Genomic DNA, 22,943 nt, shown 5'->3' on the forward strand with positions numbered 1-22,943 from the left:
AATCTATATTTGTATTTTATCACATATTTTTTAAAACAAATATTATATATATATATATATATATATATATATATATATATATATATATATATATATATATATATATATATATATAAATATATATATATATATATATATATATATATATATATATATATATATATATATATATATATATATATATATATATATATATATCCGGTGAGAATAGAGCCATATATGAGAATTCATACTTATATGAGAACTGATAATTCAGAACATGTGAGTAAAAATTTAGAACATGTGTCTCAAATTAAAATTTAGAACATTTATGTGAGTAATAATTTAGAACATCTGATTTAAGAATTAGAACATGTGAGTAAAAATTTAGAACATCATACTTAACTTTATGTAGCATAGCATTCAGAACAAAATGCCTAGAAATTTAGAACCTAGACTCAATGATTCTTAACATATGTAATAGTTCTTAGAAGAATAAACTTAGCTTTTCAAAATGTAGTTTTAATTGGAACATGATATTCAAATTTTAAGACCTTGAACTCAAAAACAAATCTGAACATATATGCAATATTTTTTAGAACATATGCAACATATTTTAGAACATATGTAACATTTTTTGGAACATACTTAAATTTTTTTAAACATAATTCGTTAATATAGAACACGAATTAAAATTCTATTTTTACAACGAATTGATTCGAAATCAGTTTATTCTTGATTTCCAAGGTGACAAAAACATACTATGAATTGTTGTTTAGTTTCTTATATTCAATTAAAATTCCTTGAAATTTCAAATTCTATAATTTGCCCAATTTGATTGATTTGAATGAAAAGAATTTGATTTCACATATTAAACTGTCAATTAAGCTTGGTTTTCCTTTAATTAAGTTTCATAACTTGAATTCTTGACTACAATTGTTCAAAAGTTGATACAAAACACATGAAATTCTTGAGAGAGAGTGTTGGCCATGATGTCGGGGAGAAGAGAAAGAGTGATGGTGGTGGAGGTGACGGCATAAAGGCTATGGAACATACGGTGGTGGTGATAGAGGAACTAGAGATTGGATAGTGTTGGTGAGGAGAGGAGAGAGAATGTTGAGGTTGAAGATGATGGGTTTAATTTATTTTCAAAACATCTACCTTAACATATTAGAACATAGATTTGTTCTCACATATAAAGTTTTCTCACATAAGAAAGGTGTTCTCACATGAGCCTCTCCCTATATATAATAACCCGGGGTATTGCCCAAACCAAAAACTAGTTGTTTTTAAAAAGAAAAACGAAGAGATAGTAGTGTTCTTAATAGAATTACATAGAGGCAAATCGGTTAACACTTACACAAGGGAGCGAGCTTATAGTGTGTGATACTTCCCTATACATAAGTCGGACCATGCACACCTCGATCCTATTCATGGCAACAATTAATCTTTGGAAGGGGTTATTGTGTTGATGTATACACTGTAAAAATTAGTTGTTTGTGTTGATAGCTTATACATTTGTTATTGGTTTGTTATCTCTCTGTAAGTCTTACAGAAAATGATAGAGGAAATTAGTGAATAAACTTAACTACTTGCCTCTCGAATTATAAGGCAGTTTACCTGATACCCCCCTGTATTTGATAGTGAAATGAATGCAAGTTGTTTTTCTTGAATTCACGTATTCTTGTGTTTCAATGAGTTACTTTACCTAGCCCTAAATAACCTGGCTTGAATGACCCTAGCAAGATAAATTGACCCCATCCAAATATAACTAATCGGCAATATATCTGATTTTACCAAATACAACACAAACTTGAACCAGATGAACCAATATCCATCTGAAAATGGTCTAAAACAATACGTACTGCAAAATAAAGACGAGCAACAAAGCCTCCCTCAATTCCATCCAAAGATGCACAAGATTTCATTCCTCTCTCCATATAGCCCTATTGTCAAAATATATTCTGTTTGACATAATAATCAAATTTCTGCTACGTCGTAAATTACAGACAAGTTTTGCCAAATGTATCATACCTTAAATAGCTTCTCAAAAATAGCAGCTACTCTGACAAGTGACAATCCATAAACTGCCTACATATGAGGTCTTCCATGAAAAACAAATTGCACTTGATGTAGTTAAAAAAATAACAAAATATGCTTCTGTTTAAACATCAGGACTGCAATGGAAAGAATTTAAACCTCCTTTGAAACACTACGAAGCCAACTAAGCTTGCGACTTTTAGAGAAGATGGATCAACTGGACAGGATATTTCAACTGCCCCTCAACCTGTAATGTCAACAGAGATCAACCTAATCTTGCTTCCCTTCTAAGCACCTGCATTGAGATAAGTAAACAGATTAATTAGGACCTTGTAGTCGTCAAACTTCAGCACTTTGCACCTCAATCGGAAGGTTAATTTATCAAGATTTGCATGCAGAAAGAAAAACTATTCATCTATCTTGTTAGCTAACTAAAACCAAACATATTGAAAATAAGTCCTTGAAGAAAGTAAAGCAAAGGTTGAAGTATGATAAAGGGAGAGAAAACTCACATTTCAATTATATAATATTGTTTTAGTGGCTAACAAGTTAACCGAAGTATTAAGACGAGATAGGAGTAAAATATTAAAGTGTCTAAGTTATACTTCGTATCAATTAACCCATCAGAAATAAAGGAAAAAAAAAAAAAAGAATAAATAAACAACACTAACTGCAGATCCAAAGTTTGATAAATACCACACATATGGAATGCAAGTGACTCATGCAGATGTCAACATTGCAATAAGAATGGAGTGTGAAAAAATTAACTATTGCAAAATTCTAATAACACATGATGCCACATGATGCCAAGTATAGATAAGCCAGGGGCTACTAGTGATGGTAAGGATGGCTGTCAGGGTCCTAAAGACCACACCACTATCTAATACATCCATCTGGATTTAGTTTCCCATTGCTAAAGCAAATTATACATAATGATACTATTCTGAGAGAGGGAAGTAAATCATTAGCTCATGTCACCCTAACTAAAGCCTGTAAAATAATTGATGGGGCAATTCACCAACACTAAATGTAATATGAAAATGTATTGGTAAAGTAACTCAATTCAGATACGCTGTTTAAAAAATGGGCATCTACAATATGCAACTTCATTGATGTCACAGAGTAAAAGTAACAGTATTTTATATTCCCTCCTAATAGTATTTTATACTCTGTGTGTGAAGGGAGGGGATAATGTTGAGGTCGCAGAAGCTTTGGCAGCAAAACAGACTTTACAAATTGCTCTTGAGGTTGGTCTCACTAATGTGGTGCTTGAAACAGACAACATGAAGGTGTTCAGCCATCTAAGGAGCAATATAAGAGAGTCTTCCAGCTTTGAGCTTATCATCAACGACATATTTGAGCTAGCTAAAGAGTGTACTGCTGTTAAGTACTCTCATGTGGGAAGAAATGGCAACAAGGTGGCACATTATTTAGCTCATCTTAGTAAAAGTTTTGATAGTTTGCGTGTTTGGATTGAAGATATTCCTAATGCTGCTATGAACTTTGTAATATCTGATGCTTTGATTGATTAATAAATCTTGCTCTTTGCTTTGTGTCAAAAAAATAAATAAATAAATAAATAAATAAACCTCAAGATAATTGCTATGAACAGCGTCACTTCTGAGAGAAAGCCCGCTAAAGAAAGAGGTGGCGAAAGATTTTAACATTTACACCTCAAGACTCAGACACAGATACGAGTGTCAGATACAAGTACATATCCAAGGGTAAGACACGTTATTAAAATTTATGGACATGATCTCTATATTGGACATGGATACTAAGGCATGTGCTATGAAACATAGTATTGAATGTGTATACGCCTTCATATTTGAAACATATCCAACATATACTTTTCAAGTTGATTTGTTAGCTAGTTCTAGTTGATATTCTGAGCTCAAGCACATTTATAAGCATAGACCGTGTGAGTTTATCCTCTATCTTGCTCTATTTATATCTTTTTCTCAATGATATTGAATATGTTGTTCAATCAGGTTTTACTAAACCTTCAGTACAAGTTTCATATAAGTAAACCACATAGAGAGTTTCAATTCACATATGATACATCTATGCAGTAACAGCAATTGCTACAGGACCAAAGTTTCAGAGGAACTAATATATGGAGAGAGAACATCAGATAGAAAGCAGCAAGCACTCAGATTTCATCAACCCTGAACATTTATGAAAACTCTCTACAAAATTAAGCATGTGATTTTAAATTAGAAGTATAATTGTCACTCTGCATTTTTAAGCAAGTTTTTATTATGTCTAGTTAAGGAACCTTGCCAGCTAAGCAAGAGATGTGTGAAGATATACCAGATGGGAAGACCAATGCATCAGCAACAAGAGTTAAAAGTCTTAATACACAAAGCAGCCTATGAATTATAGCGTTGGTAGCTTAATAAACTTATAATGCATCTTTAATTTTAGCCTTGATATTAATATTTATTGCTCGGTCCTACAGAAATCTTTCAATATGATCAAGCGAAATTAATGAAAAATGTAATATTCAAACTAAATGAATGAAAGAATGTGGTAATATCTAGCATAGCAGGTACCTCTTCAGCAAACTTAATCAATATGGTCGTCCTTGGCCGCAACTGCCCCTCCACTGGAACAAAATGAGCAGTTACAACAGCTGGAAAACCTGCACTATCCAAGACACCCTGCATTGGGTAACACTTGTCAGTAGAACATTCAAATTGTTAAAAAACAGTCATCAAATAGAGTGGTAGACAAAGTTAGACTAGATACCCTCACTATTCCAGCAACAAATGCACCACAGTTGAAAGTTCCCATATCTTTAGGTATTGATATAAACCTGAGATGTCACAGCGCAAATGATAGATCTAGGCTTGGCAGGAAAGCTAGAGAAAATGAAATCCAGCACAAGAAAATTAATCTTACCTGTTCACAAGGAGCTCTTTCTCACTGATCATATATTCATCTTCATGTTCAGTACCCTTTTCGAGTGAATCAGCAACCTGCCATTGATAGAGTGGAATGCAGAAAGTCAGCAAAGGATATAACCAAGAAAGTACGACATCCCTAACCAAGAGGTTATGCAGCAATAAGTATCACTCAGCTAACCAAAATCCCAATATATCATCATGTATAAAAACCTTTACAGTTTATTTGGGTAATGAAAAGCGGAGGAAATGAAGGGAAGGGAGGGGAAAAGGAGAGAAGGGAAAAAGAGGGGAGGGAATAATAACTAGTTTTCCTTCAAATCTCTCCATTGTTGGAGAGATTAATTTCTTACAATTTAATCCCACCATTTCTATTCCCCTCCAATTCCCTTCATCCTTCATTTGTTATCCAAATGAAAGGTACTCCATCCCTCCATTTCCCTTCCGTTCCTTTCCCCCATTTCCTTCAATCCAAACACACTCTTACAGCACAACGATAGAGGAGGGAGGAGAGAGCGGAGACTTCATTATAAATGAAAAATAGATTGGTGTTATAGACCCAGTGTCCACCTCCCATGAGCCACCCTTGAAGGTGTATGCAAGGAAGAAAAGAGCAAAAGAAGGGGACAAGAATCGAGCAGCAGGTGACACTTCAGCACACCGTGACAAAAACAATTAAGAAACCACTAAGAGAGTGGCAACCTTGGTCTGAGATGCTGTTGGTTAGGAGAAGCAGTAGAAGACAAAAGCAATTAAAAATTAGGGAACCTTCTGTAAATGGAGCTTGAGTATATAAAGAGATTGTAATAGAGCAGTAAGTTTTAATGCAGAATTTTTTTAGAGAATTCTTGAGAGGGATTAGTAGCCTAAAGCTACCGTGAGAGTGACAGCCTCAAGCTATTGAAACCCCTTTTGTAACCGTTGCCAGAGTTAATTAAATCAAGCATTCAAGCTTCCATCTTCATTGTCATGTTTATAATTACAAATTACAATTGTTAATTGAATTTCCTAGTCTACAACAGTGCTTCTTTCTAATACTTTTTGCATTGAGTCAGATGTGCAAATCCTTCATGGCATCCATGCTTTATGTACAAAACAGCAAAAACCTGCAGTAAAGCCATGAAATTGTCCTAATTGAAAGTGCCCAAGATTCCGATTTATTTGGTTTCCAAGGCTCCTGTGAGGGATTGGGGGCTTTATTGTTCGCCTAGGATCGAGACTTATATTTGGAATCCTATTAAACCAGACACTGCTACAGAACAAATATAGAGAACCTTGATACAAGGTGGAAATCAGAGTAGACCAGACGCCTTTCTCAAGTCTCATTTGAGACTGAACATGGGAGCACTTGGGTTCCATATGTACATTATAAAAGGAAGCCAGCATGGTGTAATGATTGCAAAAAGATTGTTACATGAGAGCTCAATATGCAAGCAACAGAATAATATAGACAAGCAGAAAAGGTTAAGGAAGTTTGGGTTAATGTTTCTAGTACAAAGCTACATCTCAGATAGTGCCATTGGCTAACAGAACTACAGTGCGACTATGTTTGTGGGGATCATGGGCATCATCTCACGCAGAGAGATGCCAGTTGGTGAATTCTGCTCTTTAGAAAGCCCACACCTACTGGGCTTATTTTTTATTCTTCATAAGTAAGTGTTCTTGATATAAATGCTAAATACAGAATATCTTGGCATGGGAAGGCTACCAGAGCCAGTGTATGCTGTAGGTGGAGATTTGCTTCTCAATTACTCTAGCTGCTTGCCTCAGCTATTTAAAGGTGTTTAAACTCTAAAAAAAAAAAAAAAAAAAAAAAAAAAACCGAACAACAGCATAGTAGGAATTGCATTTATTAACATTTAACAGTTACTATTTGATCATAAACTAAGGGCCTCTTCCGATTGACTGAACTCAGCTGAACTGAACTGAACTGAGCTGAGCTTATTAATTAGTGATTTTTAACTACGGATTAGTGATCTTTGATTATTTATTACTATACATATGTGTATATACAAATGTACATAATAAAATATTTACGAAAAATATACTATATAATTATAATTATAAAATGTATGGAAAATATATTATAAAATGTATGGAAAATATATTAAAAACTTGAAACCTCTAAACATTTTAAACACATATACTATTTATTATTATTATTATTTATTGATGATTATTATTATTATTTATTGATTATTATTATTAGTATTATTATTTCAATTATTATTGTTATTATTATTATTATTATTATTGTTGTTGTTAATAATAATAATAATAATAATAATAATAATAATAATAATAATAATATTAATAATATTATTATTATTATTATTATTATTATTATTATTATTATTATTATTATTGTTTTTGTTGATATTGTCGTTGTAATAAGAGCTTAAAAGAATGAAATTTGGCTTCATATCATTAGCAATATCATTAGACATAAATTAAGAGCTGAGCTGAGCTGAACTGAATTGAATTGAATTTCAACGGAACAGAACAGGCCCTAAGTCAATTGGATACTGTTGATGAAAAAGAAAAGTGTCAAATCTTTGAAAAACAGAGGCAGTATAAGGGTCCAGAATCCTTCAAAACCAAATATATATTCCTTACCAACTAATACTTGCTTCATTTCAAAATGATTGCAACACTTTGACTAAAAAGTGAGAGCTTTTTGGTCAAAGTGTTGCAATTTTTTAAAAAATGGAGGAAGTAGCAAATGAATCCTATTAATTTCAAAAGAGCATCAATGTCATATAACTGAAAAAAAAAAAAAAAAAAAAAAAAAAAAGCCTAATGAGTCCTAATGTTCTCGAACCATCCAAAATAAAAGTTGTTACTGTTGCTATCATAGTTCCCCTCACCTCCCCCCTCTTTTCCCACAAGAATACCAAAAGGTAGAATAAAGTGAATGAACTTGGGACATACACACCTTTCCAAACAGCACCTTCCAAACAGTGCTGTGTACAAAAGATAGAATACCAAGCAAGCGTGTCTCCCTTCTGTTACCCTATAAAATTTACAAATATCAAGGTATGTAAGAGGTTATTCATAAGTATCAAATTGTTAAATTGCATCTTTTAATGTGTAACTCAAATCTATTTGCAGTTTCAAAAAAATTCCAAGTCTAAATACAAAAATTCAAAAGGTATGTTAGAAATTCATGGAACTCCCCACGGTTTATTATTGTCATCCAAAATGCACCAACAACAGTGGTTCACATATTCAATTGCAACTAATTCAGACATGACAGCTCGCTGAACCATTTTGCCATGAAAATCACATTATATCCAAAAAAGGAAGGTTTCTTATAATCAAATATAGGGTAGTCATTGAATTGACAGTGCAATTGCTGCTTTACCTTATCCCTATGGCAAAGAAGTTCAAGAACTCGTGCTCCCACAGAATAGCCTGCATCTTCTAGCCTACACAAAGATTAGTACCGGCTTTTGTCAGGCAAATAAGGCAAACCCTTAATTCCTACACTACTCACACAGAGGTTATCAGTGCCACATATTGGCACATTTTCAACTGTCATACTAGCATTCTGTCAATTTCCACAATTTTGGTCTGAATTAAAGTGTTATGTGAAATGTGCTTATACCCATGTCTCGAATACTCGACTTAAGTTGTTTAAACAAAATGAAAAGTCCGAGCAACATAGTTTATATCTTGAGCAAGGTGATCACAAAATGAAGCTATCAAACACGAACAAAAACAATAACAACTAATGCAAAATTAATAACAACACCACCTTCGTTCGAGTTCGGCAATATTATCAACCTGAGTCTGATTATACTGTACAAGCTCCGAAAACAAGAAGGCGAAAGCACTTAAGCTAACCTGCAATCGAATAACAAATCGAATTATCAAATAATAAATCAAACCTCCATTAATACAAAAACACCCTCAAAATTAAAAATTGAAATGCTGAAAATGGGATCGATCAATCAATCAACAATTAAGAAATACGCATACAGAAATCAGAGAAATTAAAGTGAAGTACCTCTTGTTTTCCTTTGCTTAAGGGTTTGTCGAGAACATTTGAGTATTGCTTGATCTTCCCTACTCCGATCATTGTTTCTGCTCTCTTTCTTCACAAGACAATTTCTCTCTCTTCCACCTTTGTTTGAGGAAATGTCAAATAATCTGAAAATATCGTTAATGAAATTTTGGGGAGGTGATTTGATGATGGTATTGAGTGAGAAGTAATTTTGGGGGGTGTAGGGAATACGATTAAAAAAGGAGGGATTAAACAAGTCTTTTATTTGTTTAGAGGGACGCGGATTATGAAGGAAGATAGGATGTGGAATTAAAAGGGAGTTATTCCTCCAAATTAGTAACTAGAGGGTGGTATAAGGGATGGGGACTACATTTAAATATTTAAGGAAAAATTGCAAATAATAATACAACCTTTGTTCGGTTCTTTTTTAATAATATAACCTTTGAATTATTTCTGAATATTACAACCTATGGGGATGTTCATTTTAAACAGGCAAAACCGGTTGGTAACCTGATTTTACAGGTTACCTTAACACGTGTCATCGTTTAATTGGTTTTGTTAATTTAATTTAATTTTTAAAAATTTAGTTAATGTTTTTTAATTTTTAAAAGATATAAAATAATAAAAAATTACTTTTATTATTATTATTGTAAAAATAAAAAAAATAAAACCACCACCTCCCCCAATCCCCGCCATCCTGCCACCATTTCCTCTCCCCATACCCTGCACGCAGCTCGCCTCCCGCAGCCCAGAAATCGGTCGGCCGATATCCAGCTCACCCACCGCCTGCCAACCAACCTCCTATTACCCCGACCAGGCCGAAACTCCCACACACACACCACCTTCGATCTGCAGCCCCGATTCTACCCCATCCCGACCACCGCAGCCAACCTCCACCACTAACACCAGCGAATATGAACCGCAACCAAACTCCCACAAATAGCAGCCAGCGGACCACAACCAAACTCTCACAAACTGTTGTCGTTCCCGATCTTCGCACCAACAGCAGCGAAAAGCCCCCCCCCCCCACCAATTACCACAAAAAACAATCAATTCCTCTCTCAAATCAAAACCCAACCAAAAACAATCAAAATTTTAATCAAACAAAAAAAATCTTGAATCAAACTTCAAAATCACCAAAAATATCAAACAAAATTTTTGGTTAGGGTTTGGTTCGTTGGTTGTGGTGGCTCGACGAGGGAAGGGTGAGGTCGGGGTAAGGAGGAAAAGATGAGAGGGTGGGTCGACCGCCGAAGCTGGGCGCCGATCGTAGCGTCGCCGAGGAGTTGATGCGTGTGGGGGAGAGGGGGAAGAGTTTGCTGGGTGGTGGAAGACGTGGTGGTGGACTGGTGGGTGGTGGGGGATGGGGGATGGGGGAGGGGGAGGGGGATGGTGAAATTATAATATTTTTTTATAATTTGCTTAAAAATACTAAATTATAATGGGGGTTTTTAAATATCGCCCTCGATTTTCTAACTAACGCCCGTAAAATGAAATTAAATTACGTATTTAACCTTATTATAACGATTATAAAAATAATTAATTTTACCTTAATTTCATACTTTTACTGGACACAAAATTTTTTACCGCTCTCTCTAGTGGTGAACGGCCACCGACCTTCATCGGACAACCACCCCAACCACCGTGAAATCAAACAAATTTTATAAATTTTGCAAAATCAATTTCGTTAGATCTTATGGACAACAACGAAATACCAGAAACACAACCTTTGACGCTTGCCGAAGGCTCGTCGAACCGATCAGAATCGGTACGTTGCGTTAATTTTTTAAAAAAAATCGAAACCCAGAAAACGCCTAGGATTTTCGAATGACCTAGGCTGAAACGCCTAGTTTTTTCGAATATCCTAGGATGTTTCGAAAAAACTAGGCGTTTTAGCCTAGGTCATTCGAAAATCCTAGGCGTTTCCTGGGTTTCGATTTTTCTTTTTTTTTTTTTTAATTTTTTATTTCATGTATTGGTTGATTGTCATTGGATTTTATACTTTTGAAATTATTATTGTTATTAAAATTAGTTATTATTATTATTATTGTTATTGTTATTATTATTGTTATTGTCATTATTATGGTTGAAAGTTTTTTTTATAATTAGTTGTATTGTTATTGTTGTTATTACTATTAGTCGTCTTCTTTGGTTCTAACTTTTATTAATATTTATATAGGATTCTGAGTCCGAGGATGGTGACGGTGTGGACTATAGTGGACATTTTTTGACAAACGAAGTGTTTCCGAGTTTTGAGGATGCTGTTCTATGGGCACAAAATGTTTGTCGACCGCTCGGATTTATGTTAGTGAAGGCTTCTTACAAGACCGATCGGAGTGGTCGACCGTATCGATATGTGAGTTGTGATCGTGGAAAAAAGGGCATGATAAGAGACATGATGAACGCGATACGCAAAGACACCAAAAGCAAGGCAAACAATTGTCCCTTCAAACTCAAGGTTGAGTATGTCAGAGTAGTAAATGGTTGGAAGCTTAGTTGCTTGAACGGAACTCACAATCATTCTTTGGTTGTTTATCCCGAGGGACATCGACAAATTAGTGGTCTTAGTATTGCTGCTAAGCAGGTAGTGCGTGACATGACTCAGGCACAGGTGCCACCTCGACATATCATGAGAACTCTTGTAGAAAAGTTTCCCGGAGACCATCCTAACATCAGGCATGTCTACAACTGCAGAAGTAAAATAAGAATGGAGCAATTTGAAGGAAGAGAAGTAGTTCACCAGGTGCTTCATTTGGCCAGACAGAGCAAATACCTCACTTGGGTTTTTACTGATTCCAACAATGTGTTGCAACATGCTTTCATGGCACACCCGATCATGACAAATTTGCTTCGCACATACCCGTACGTGATAGGTATGGATTCCACTTACAAGACGAATCGATACGGCATGCCATTCTTTGAGATTGTTGGGGTTACACCGACTAATCAAAACTTTCTTGTTGCATACGCATTCATGAGGTCAGAGTCTCAGGAAAGTTATCGGTGGGTGCTTGAGTGCTTGAGGTTGTTGATCGGTTATCATAGAGAGCCATCGGTACTATTGACAGATAGGGAGCTTGGCCTTTGTGCAGCGTTGAAGAGCGTGTTTCCAAACACAAGACACATGTTGTGTGTGTGGCATATTAACAAAGATGTTGAGGCGAAGGTTACTTCCATGTTTGAAAAAAAAAAGGAGATTGGTGCCAAGTTCAAAAATGGGAGGTGGAGGCTTGTGATTAATGCTACATCTGAAGAGGCATATAACAGAGAACTTGCAGTGCTGAAAACCAAGTGGAGTCGATGGCCGAAAGTGATTGAATATGTTATGGACACTTGGCTCGTACACAAGGAGAAGTTTGTATTGTTTTGAACAAACCAGGTACTACACTTTGGCAATGTTAACAACTGCAGGGTTGAGAGCCAGCATTCAGCATTGAAGTGTTGGATTGACAGTTCAACATGCTCTTTGGACACGGTTTGGGCTCAAGTGCACTGCTCGATTGAGAACAAGATCATAGCCATTCGTAATGGATTGGAGGCATGTAGAACAAGTCATGGTCAGAAGTACAAGCATAAGCCTTTACATCAGCTGAACGGAAAGGTATCCCACTATTGTCTGTCTATTCTTCTCGGTGAGACAAACAGAATGCGAGGGTTGAGTACGGATATTCATCGACGCTGTGGGTGTGCTCTACGTACTACCCACGGCTTACCTTGTGCGTGCCAAATATATGACTCGATTGCTGCAGGGAAGGGGTTGTATTCTAAGAATATTCATCCATTTTGGAGGACCCTTGTCATTGGAGATGGTGTCGACATTCCTAATATAGTTGATGAAAATGATGAGGATCGAGCTCATTTCCGCACCCTTGTTGATCAGGTTATTGCCAGTGATCCTGTGATGCTTAGGCACATGTCACGAGTTATTGAGGGTGAGATGGATCCTAACTACGATGACCTTCAGGAGCCTAGAGTCAACCCCCGTGTAAGGGGACGACCACCCGAGAATCGTAATAGGCGGGATCCTTCATTTTTTGAGCATGTTGAACGTAGTGGGCGAGAGAATCGATCTAGAAGTAGACCGCCCCCATCTAATACAGGTGATCATCGATTTAAATAATATGTTTATTCATCCTAAATTTTAATTTAACTATATGTCATATTATGTTTTTAATTTTGTAGGTACTGGGTTCGACATGCGCCAATGCAGATACAGCTACGCTATTCCCAACATCATTTGGCCTTACGTCGTAGGTGTTAAGGATGTAATTGGTGATGGGAACTGCGGATTTCGTTGCGTAGCAGATTTATTGTACGGAACTCAGGAGGAGTGGCGATTGGTTCGGCATCAAATGGCAAATGAGGTTGGTTCTCACCCTTGGCTGTACAGCATGATTTACTACGACATATGGGGCCAAGGGGTTGGTTCAGGACTGCAAAGGGAGATAGACCGGATTAGATGGGATGGTGATGCGTGTGGAGAGGAGCACTGGATGGTAGCACAACAAGATTTTTTTGCTATTGCCACATTATGGAATGTGGTGGTGATTTGTTATGGAGTAGGAAATAGACCGTCGAGCTACTATCCATCTACTACTGTTTTGCCGTTGAACAATCGTGGACCTTTAGATAGGCCTTCTGGGGAGTTTGTGATTGGAACTGTTGGTGGATCGCATTTCATTCGGTTGCATATGGAACATGACCACCCACTACCTCCAATTTCACCAATGTGGTTTAACGCTCGACAGACAAGTGTAAACGGGTGGGAGAGAAGGTACGATAGAAGGCTTCAATTGTGGCAGACATTAATCAACTCTTGAGTACCGTTGAGTATTGTTGTGGATTTTGATTCAACTTTATTTTAACTTTATTAATAAACATGGTTATTTTTTTAATTTATTTTAAGCATTTCTTTTGTGAAGCAAGTACACAGTCTATTAGAAAATAAAAAAAAATAAAAAAAAACTCAAACATAAATGTCAACTTGATTATTTCCAACAAATGTGTAAAACTTAAATGGCCACTAACAACATCCAAAACATAGTCAACATCCAAAACATAGTCTAATAAAAAAAATAAAGTCCAAGCTACAAATAAATATTACAACTAATCAGCAAGTCCATTTATTGCATTCCAATCAGAAATCACTAGCTCCAACATTGCTCTGGTGTCTCTCGATAGTGTAGGGTACTCACTAAGTGATCGCTGTGCTGTAACCTTGAATCGTCCTACCCACTGCATAAACAATTATAATTATATTAATAATAATAGGAAAAATAAATTAAATAAAAAAAAACAAGTAATAAAAAACTTACGTAATCAACGTTGGTCCTCTCAGGAAGACCGTGATCATCCTCAACATTAGGAGTGACGATAGGATGACTAACTCTCCTAAACCATGATAGGTAGTCAGGTGCACAAGTATGTCCGCCAGGCGGAACTCTAGTATATCCACCAAGCAGAAGACTGAACGCAGCACCGGGAACAAAACCATTCCACATGCGAGTAGTCATCTGAGCTGAAAAACTGACCCTATAAGACTTAACACTAACTGGTCTATGAGCATCATCAGGCCTAATCATGTCACCGGGAACCTCCTGTATAAACCCCAACTGTCGAACAACTCGACCGGGCATATATGGCTCTATGATGCCTCGATATCGAATACATCCAGTAAACGCAGTCCTAGGCACCTGTAATGCAGGAAAAGCTCCGTACGGCAACCAGCATACCTACAAATTAATACAAGAGTAAATCAACTGTAAATTAAAGCATTGTAAAACAAATAGTATTACGTATCTATTTATACCTCATGGTCACCCAGCTGGTCAAGTCGAGTACGAAAGGACACGAGACGCTGTTGATGCTTCCGCGCCATACCAACATCCCATAACCCTGCACGTGCATATGGAACGTCTCGCGTCAACACACCCTGGTGAGGCCGAAAACATGGAAAGTACTCATATATCCAAGACTGGAGAAGAGTTAGACAACCCGCGATAGAATCACATCCATTTCGGGTGGCATGCCCGAGCTGACGATACAAGTACGCTAGTGTGGCTGAACCCCAGGAGTATCTCGTCAACCTCTCCAGGTTATGCTCCACAAACAACTCAGTGAGAAAAGAAGGGTGGGTACGACAACCGCTCTTGTCAGTAAAGAGCGTGTTACCCAAAAGGACCCACATGTAACCAATGACCTGAACCTCCTCTGTAGTCTCTACAGTACGACACCTATCAAAAATCTGGTCAGTATGGACGCCACCATTCCTATATATGGCAGTCTGAGTCTTGACCTGTAGCTCCTCTGTAGTCAACTGTAACAACTCAGCTGCAAATGTCTTATACCGGTCACTAGATAGATCCTCGGCAACCATATCACCTTCAACCCGAATACCAAGTATGTGGTAAACGTCATGCAACATGATGGTCATCTCACCAAAAGGTAGGTGGAAGGTGTTTGTATCTGGCTGCCATCTCTCCACAAAAGCAGAAATCAGCGGAAAATCAAGGTGGTCGTGCATAATGCTCGGCAGGTGCGACAACCCAGTCTGTCGTATCCGCGTAGCAGTGTCTGCCGTAAATCCCTCCATCCATTCACTCAACAATCTACACACACTAGCTCTAGTATGACACCGCAAAAACCGTCGATCATGCCCGTCCCAAATATATCGAGCAACATGGGCCCCAAAACTAGGAATAACGGTCCCAACATCGGGTCCACCGTCCATCGGCCCCTGAACAAGCCAAGGCGCTACAGATCGAGGTGGTCGTGAACTCGTAAATCTCCCATCAGGACCTCTCGTCACGACAGTCGGCTGCTCCTCAGCATCAGCATCAGCATCATCGTCCTCAGGTCCATCATCATCGTATCTCGAACCTGAACCCGAAACCGAGCTAGTAGTCCTCAACAAAGGATTAGGACCGGCTCCCTCCCGCTCATCCAAATAAGTCCCAGAACTACCCACTTCTCTATCGCGCTCCGGTAAAGAACTACCTTCCCGTATACTAATCCCCGACCCCCTATCTCTCCTAACCGACGCGTTAATGCCGCGTGATCTAGCATGCCGTGGACCAGAACCCTCGACTACATTCTAAATTTAGAATAAAATGGCATTAATACTAACAAAATCAACCAACTAATATTTTTAATAACTAACAACTAAATATTCAAACTTTCAACCAAATAATAAACTAGTACACATATCATCCAATTAATTATAACAAAATCCAACAAATTTCTAATAATTAACAACTAAATATTCAAAATTTTAACCAAATAATAAACTAGTACACATATCATCCAATTATATATAACAAAATCCAACAAATTTCTAATAATTAACAACTAAATATTCAAACTTTTAACCAAATAATAAACTAGTACACATATCATCCAATTATTTATAACAAAATCCAACAAACAATATTTCTACATTATTCCTTAGTTAATCTTGCATTAGCCGACATAAAGTAATGATATAATACTAGTATCACCATCAACTATAAGAAATAAGAAATAATGACCGAAACCAAACTATCATTACACATTCACGTTAATTCGAGAAATCTAAGGAATTTGCACATAAACTAATCAAATTGCCGATTTTAAAATTTCTATCGGTAAAAAAAAGCTATCTTTCTAGTCAATTTTGGAGTAGGGTAAAGTCAAGACAATCTTGAAGTAACGGAGCAAGCAACATTTAAAATCTAATCAAAACCCATTTTCCTACTCACATCTTTATAGTAGATAAAAAAAAAAAGGATCAACAAGTATAGGAATATAAAAATCAGCCAATAACCATTGCTTATAGTATGAAAATCTGAAAAATGAAAAAGAATCAAGAATGCTCAACAAGTATTTTCATATAGATGAATTCGAAATCATATTTAATCCTCATCAACTATATATCAACACAAACCACCCAAAATATCAACAAAACTTCAAACTAAACATCACGAAAATTCTAAAAAAAAACTTCCAAGAAATTTTGTACGGGCATCGAGATAGATAGTAATGGTTGGAACATCTACGAGGCTAATATCTAAAACAATAATAACTCTTAATCAATCCAACAGCACTTAAAGAAAATCCATTATATACAGAGTACAAATATTGCCAACAACGTCATTTCTCAAACACAATACAACTAACTACTACATATTTATAATCCGATTGTAAAGTCATATTAAAATGTATAGGGTGTGAATATATGAGCACAAAGCATAGATATCTCACTACTTTGTTACACGAGATGCTAAAACCATTTATGATTGAATTAAAATTAAAGCATTACAAAAATTAAATCTACACTAACAAATCCCAAAATCAACAACTAAAAACCAAGCAATTGAAGTCCTTCACTTTAGTTGATTAAAACCCAAAAATCTTGAACTTTAGTTGATTATTTAATTTCCAATTTCCAAACAGTTCTTAATAATAATAACAACAACGAATTTACAAATTCAAAGCCAAGCAATTAAAACCCAATACCAAAAAAAAAAAAAAAAAAAACGAATTTAAAAATAAAAAATAAAAACCCAGGCAAACGCCCAGTTTTTTCGAACAGCCATGGCTGAAACGCCTGGTTCGTGCGTACAACCGTGTGGTTGTACGAAAAAACTGGGTGTTTCAGCTCAACCGCCCAGATTTTTCGTACAACCACACGGCTGTACGCACGAACTAGGCGTTTCAGCCATGGTTGTGCGAAAAAATCAGGCGTTTGTCTGGATTTCAGAAAATAAAAAAAATAAAAAAACACAAACCTCTTCTCCGCCGGCGATTGACTTGCCTTTGTCCTTCCGCGGCATTATCACGGTGTAGATCGGCGCTCAACCACTGCTCCGGCGCTTTTATCTGCGGTGATAGTGGTGGCGGCGGTGGATGTTGTGGTGGTGGAGGTGGATGTGGTGGTGGTGGTTTGTTTAGAGAGAGAATGAGAGTGAGTAAGGAATGAGGGTTTTGTTGGGGGAGGGAGGTAATTTTGTTTGAGGGTTATTTTTTTTTTTTTTTATAAAAAGGGTAAGAATGTAATTTTAATTTATTTTGCGGGCGTTAGTTAGATATTCGAGGGCGACGTTTAGCTTTCCACATTATAATTAATGTTATAATTAGGCATAATTAAATGTTAAACAGTCTTATCAATTATTAAAAATAAAAATTATTTATTTATTTAAAAAATTAATATTTAGACCAGTTACATAACAACACGTGGCATGTGTAATCGATTTAACAGGTTATAAGTTTTTTGTCTTGTTTAAAATGAACACCCCAAAGGTTGTAATATTCAGAAATAATCCAAAGCTTATATTATTAAAAAAGAATCGGCCAAAGGTTGTATTATTTTTTGCAATTTTTCCAATATTTAATGGGTAAAAGACATTATTGCCCTTAATGAAAGAGAAAGAAAAAAAAGAGTGAAAAAAGGATAGTAAGGGTATTTTTGTATTTTTATTAGTTATTTCAATCTAATCTCAATCCATACCAAGCAATGGAATACACTATTTTTATCCTTATCTCATCTATTAATTCCACCTTTTTATCCCACCTTGTCCCACTTAATTTCATCCCTCCTACCAAATGCCCCGTTGTTAGATCAAAGGTTATATCGTTCTACTATATATATATATATATATATATATATATATATATATATATATATATATATATCTTGGGTGGTTGTTTGTTGCCCTTCCTTGAGTTTTTTTTTTTTTTTTTGGGCACCCTTGCTAGCCTTGTGTCATTCATTGTGAGCGGCTGGTCTTTTTAATTAGGTAGTGAGTTGTGATATCCTATACTCCTATATAAAGATGGGCATCGTGTCGTGCTTGCCGTGTCGTCGCGGGCCGTTTCGGAATGGGGCTCGTGTCGTGTCGTGCCGGCTTGGCGGCGGGCCGTGCCGTACCGTGCCAAGTTTTGGCACACCCCCAGCCTACGGCACGGCCCACGTGCCTAGCGGGCCGTGTCGTGCCGGGCTGCGGCCACCACGATTTTTTTAATTATATATATATATATATATATATATATATATATATATATATATATATATATATATAACAAGTGGGCCGTCGTGCCGTGTCGGCACGGCCCGTGCCCATCTTTACTCCTACAGGTGTACTTTTTCCAGTTGATAAGTGGATGGATTTGTGTCGTACTTTTGCAGAAAACAATAATCCTCTAAGTTTAATGACAAGTGCGTTATTTGTATCCTTGATTTCTTGGCTTTTCCTGATGATGTGTTAGTCTATTTTAAAGTTTTCAACGAGAAAGGTAAATTCTTGTTCTTAGAACGCAAGTTTAAACTTGCTTTTTCCAAGTATGATTTAGCGAGTAAAGCGTTATATTTTAGTTTGTCAAAGTACCTGGAAGCTTTTGCTATGTTTCGGTCTTTAGCCTTAGCTTTAATCTCAATTTGGCTGCGTGTGCCTTGAAATTACAAGAATTTGATACTGATATTAATGTTGGGGTTTGGTGAGTCCGACTCACCGCGGAAACAAACCCCGACCCGAGGAACCACTCGCAATAATTAAAATCATAAAGCATAACTAAATAATCACAAAGAAAAGATAATGAATCTTACCCTCGAAGCGAGCTTCGCCCAAAAACCGGGGCTCTTACTTGAAAGCTACGAGCACGTCAAGCGCCGCGCCTCCGACGGTATCCACCCACAAAAGGCGAACACAACTTTAAGGTCCGCTACCTTGGGGTTAGCAAGGTCCGACCAAAACCCGAGTGTTATATGAGTTTAAGAGTTTTCCCAAAAATTATGGAATGCTCTTTTTAACTCCCACTCAAGCAAAGAATTCTCAAGCCATGCCATGACTATTTATAAGGAAGTATGCCTTGTGAATTTCACTCATCTTTCAATGTGGGACTTTTCACAAAAAGATCCCACATGGAAAGATGGGTGAATTCAACCCTTAGTTAAATAAACAAAGGAACAAGTAACAAGTGTCACATGGTTAGGTGTGGACCACTTTCTCACTTGGTCCCCAAGGCATTTCACATGCAATGTGAACTAACCATGTGTCACCCAACCTTGAGCCCCAAGTTGGGTTCGGTTGGCCCATTTTATTTTGGCCCGCGTCCATGACCCATCAACCCGGGTCCACGGCCATTGCCACATGTGTCGCCACCGTGGCGCGCCGCCACCATGGCGCTGCCACGTGGCACGCTGCCACTTGGCGGCTGCCAACGTGGCGGCCACGTGTGCTGCCACATGGCGTTTTGCCATGTGTGCTGCCACGTGGCATGCTCCTATTGGGCATGCATTCCTAGCCTTTCGCGTGGCTAGGATTTTACTTGTTACTTGATGCATTTTCCCGTCTCGCCAAATCCTAAATTTTGGCTCGACATTTGAGATTCTCCGACGCTCGGTTTCGACGCTCCAAGCTCGAATTTCCGACGTCTAAATGTTTAACACTCGGGCGACGAATTAATTTCTTCCGAATTAATTCGTCGAGTTGGTTCGTATATTTTGCTTGGGTGTGACCCGAAGGGTTCAGTCAAGATTAAGCTGTAATATTAATTATATTAATATTACTGATCGGAAGCGGCCTCCACCCAGGCATTCCGATCACTTGACCTTACTGAATATATTAGCTTTCTAATAATTCTGAACCCGCTATCAGAATAATACACTTGTTCGAAGGACACCATTCCTTTCAATTAATTATGTATGTTTGTGTTGAGTAATATGATTATTATCATACCAAAGGCTTGTTTAAGAGAGTCTTGGCTTTTAAGGGGTTAGATTATCTTCTATTCGCCAAATCAGACATATATAAGGCAGTTAATAGAATATGGAAGTATTAAAAGCATTATAGGAGGTTGAGACCCTAAAAGCTTTTGCTATATTTCGATCTTTAGCCTTGGATTTAAATCTCAATTTGGTTGCATGTGCTTGAAATTACAAGAACTCAATACTAAAGTAAATTATGTATGTTTGCGTACTGTTGAGGTATGATTCCTGACATACCAAAGGCTTATTTAGGAGAGTCTTAGCTTTTTAGGGGTTAGGTATCCTCTATCCGCCAAATCTGACCTTTTTAAGGCAGTTAATAGAATATGGAAGTATTAAAAGGATTACAGGAGGCTGAGAGGTTTTTGGGTTATGCCTCTTTTGTAGATCACACTTTAAGGGAAGTTGCTTCTTCAAAAAAGCAAGGGGTTTGTGATATGGAGGTCGTTCCCAAAGTGTTGTCCAATGGGGATAATATGTGATGTTGAAAAACCTTGTTAGTGGGGTTAATCTGACAAAAAAAAAGCTTATAACAATTTGAACATCGATTCTACTTTGAGGTCAATACAAGTGGCCAGATAATGGTTTGCACCCGCATTGGTTTCGATCCCGTGGTTGTTTTGGTTAATCTTTTCATATTACATCATCTAATTTACGGCGCCTTATGCATGGTGATGTGTTTAGCTTTTATCATTAGAGGTCTATATCAGTGATGAAGTTTCAGATACAATTTGTCATAAGTAAAAGTCAAATTTGTCATAAACATAGGTCCCCCTAGGTAATAAATCCTGAGAAGCAGATACCTTTATTCCTTTGATTCCTCCTTTCTGTGGCTCAAAGCACCAAACGATTCCCTCAAAGGTCTTGAGTGCTTCTCGATTGTCAATAGTCGATGTAGCTATAAATCATGTTTTAGTCTACCAAAAAGGATAATTGTTCCAAGGTTTGTACGTGGGTAGTCTTTGGGTACCTGAGTTCCAAGTTCCTTACTCTTGCCATTAATATTCAAGGTTTGGTCTCGCTTGAATCAACAATGGACTATTTCTTATTCTCGTCCTCTGATGATAGGTAAGATGTTTTGTAATAGGGTGTTAGTAGCTTAGGTTGCAAGATGGATTGAGTCGGCTCAAAATGATGTCCAACTTTGTCTATTAATGTGGAGTTCAACAAGTTAGCTCCTGTGAAGCGTGCTTGCATTGGTCCTTTCGGGTTTTGTTACTTAATGTAGTTGTTGTTGTTCAGTGTGTTTTGTTGTATTGTTTTTTTTTTTTTTTTGTTATATGGATCTTCTTGTCAAAAAAAATAAAATAAATAAATTTAGTAGACGAAAAAATTGAAAATTTGGAATAGATTAAGGCTTTGTTCTTTCCCTTATATTTGTGGTACTGTAATTAGTTTATTGAATGAAAATTATTTTTATTGAATTAAAATTATTTTTGCCGAACTGAAATTATTTTTACTAATTCTCCAAGTATATTTGTTCAGTGCCTTATTTTTTTTACTAATTAAAAATGAATTTTTATTAAACTGAAAATATTTTTACTAAATTGAATTTTTCTTTTTTACTTAATATTTTGTAAAGTGAAAGTCATTCTCTTCACCTAAAAAATATCAATAAAAATGATTTTATTTTAGTTGAAATAAGTTCAATTCAATAAAAATAAGTTTTAAACAACAAAAATAAATAATTTTAAAAAACAAAGATAATTGAGAATCATTTAAAAAAAAGGTTTACTTGGTAAAGTTAATTTTATATCAATATAACCAATTTAAGCTCAACAAAATACTTTTAATTGTAAAAAATAATACTACCTTTCAGCGGTTTGCCAAAAACAAGTTCACCTTTTGATTATTTCTAAATAATACAACCTTTTAAGGATATTCGCTTTAAAAGAGTTATGACGAGTTAGTGACCAAATTAACCAGTTAAATGAGACAAGTATCATAATCATATTGGTTTAACAATTTAAATGATTATTTTTTTAATTTGATGTTTTAAATTTAATTTAATATTATTATTATATTTATTTATTTTATTTAAAAAAACCACTGACCTCCACCACCACCACCAGCCAACCCCATTCCCATTCCCTGGTGACTTGTCAACTTGACCTATGGCACCGGCTGCGCAGCATGTTGGCGATGTCGCCCCTTCTCTGTTCTCTCTTCCCCACAAACCACCTACCCGAAACCTTCCTTCCACACTAAACCACCTAAAACCCATCCCTCATCGTCAAAAAATCCTTATCTTACCTTCTTAAGATTTCACTTA

At 36.5% G+C, this 22,943-nt stretch overlaps 2 protein-coding genes across 2 annotated transcripts; one reads left to right on the plus strand and one right to left on the minus strand.

The window, feature by feature from the left end:
- Positions 1–1,928: 1,928 nt before the first annotated feature.
- On the minus strand, positions 1,929–9,444 carry LOC145637894 (uncharacterized). The gene is made up of 8 exons (XM_081688899.1): positions 8,935–9,444; positions 8,683–8,771; positions 8,290–8,353; positions 7,861–7,938; positions 4,924–5,000; positions 4,771–4,837; positions 4,575–4,682; positions 1,929–2,314 (listed from the first exon to the last, which is right to left on the minus strand). The coding sequence occupies exons 1-8, from the start codon at positions 9,004–9,006 to the stop codon at positions 2,285–2,287; spliced, it is 585 nt and encodes a 194-aa protein (XP_081545025.1). The 5' UTR covers positions 9,007–9,444; the 3' UTR covers positions 1,929–2,284.
- A 1,183-nt stretch (positions 9,445–10,627) lies between these two features.
- Positions 10,628–13,751, plus strand: LOC145640287 (PKS-NRPS hybrid synthetase cheA-like). The gene is made up of 4 exons (XM_081691586.1): positions 10,628–10,699; positions 11,111–12,285; positions 12,343–13,031; positions 13,114–13,751. The coding sequence occupies exons 1-4, from the start codon at positions 10,628–10,630 to the stop codon at positions 13,749–13,751; spliced, it is 2,574 nt and encodes an 857-aa protein (XP_081547712.1).
- The last annotated feature ends 9,192 nt before the right edge of the window (positions 13,752–22,943 follow it).

The sequence above is a fragment of the Chenopodium album genome, chromosome 7 (genome assembly GCF_948465745.1).
Source record: "Chenopodium album chromosome 7, dcCheAlbu1.1, whole genome shotgun sequence".
NCBI classification, from domain to species: domain Eukaryota; kingdom Viridiplantae; phylum Streptophyta; class Magnoliopsida; order Caryophyllales; family Amaranthaceae; genus Chenopodium; species Chenopodium album.

Coding starts and splice junctions, on each gene's coding strand:
- LOC145637894 (XM_081688899.1), bottom strand. CDS start 9,006: ATGATCGGAGTAGGGAAGATCAAGCAATACTCAAATGTTCTCGACAAA. Junction 5,001..7,860: donor GGAAGGTGCTGTTTGGAAAG/GTGTGTATGTCC, acceptor TATCAATGGCAG/GTTGCTGATTCACTCGAAAA. Junction 4,838..4,923: donor AAAGAGCTCCTTGTGAACAG/GTAAGATTAATT, acceptor GTGACATCTCAG/GTTTATATCAATACCTAAAG.
- LOC145640287 (XM_081691586.1), top strand. CDS start 10,628: ATGGACAACAACGAAATACCAGAAACACAACCTTTGACGCTTGCCGAA. Junction 10,700..11,110: donor CGTCGAACCGATCAGAATCG/GTACGTTGCGTT, acceptor ATATTTATATAG/GATTCTGAGTCCGAGGATGG. Junction 13,032..13,113: donor ACCGCCCCCATCTAATACAG/GTGATCATCGAT, acceptor TTAATTTTGTAG/GTACTGGGTTCGACATGCGC.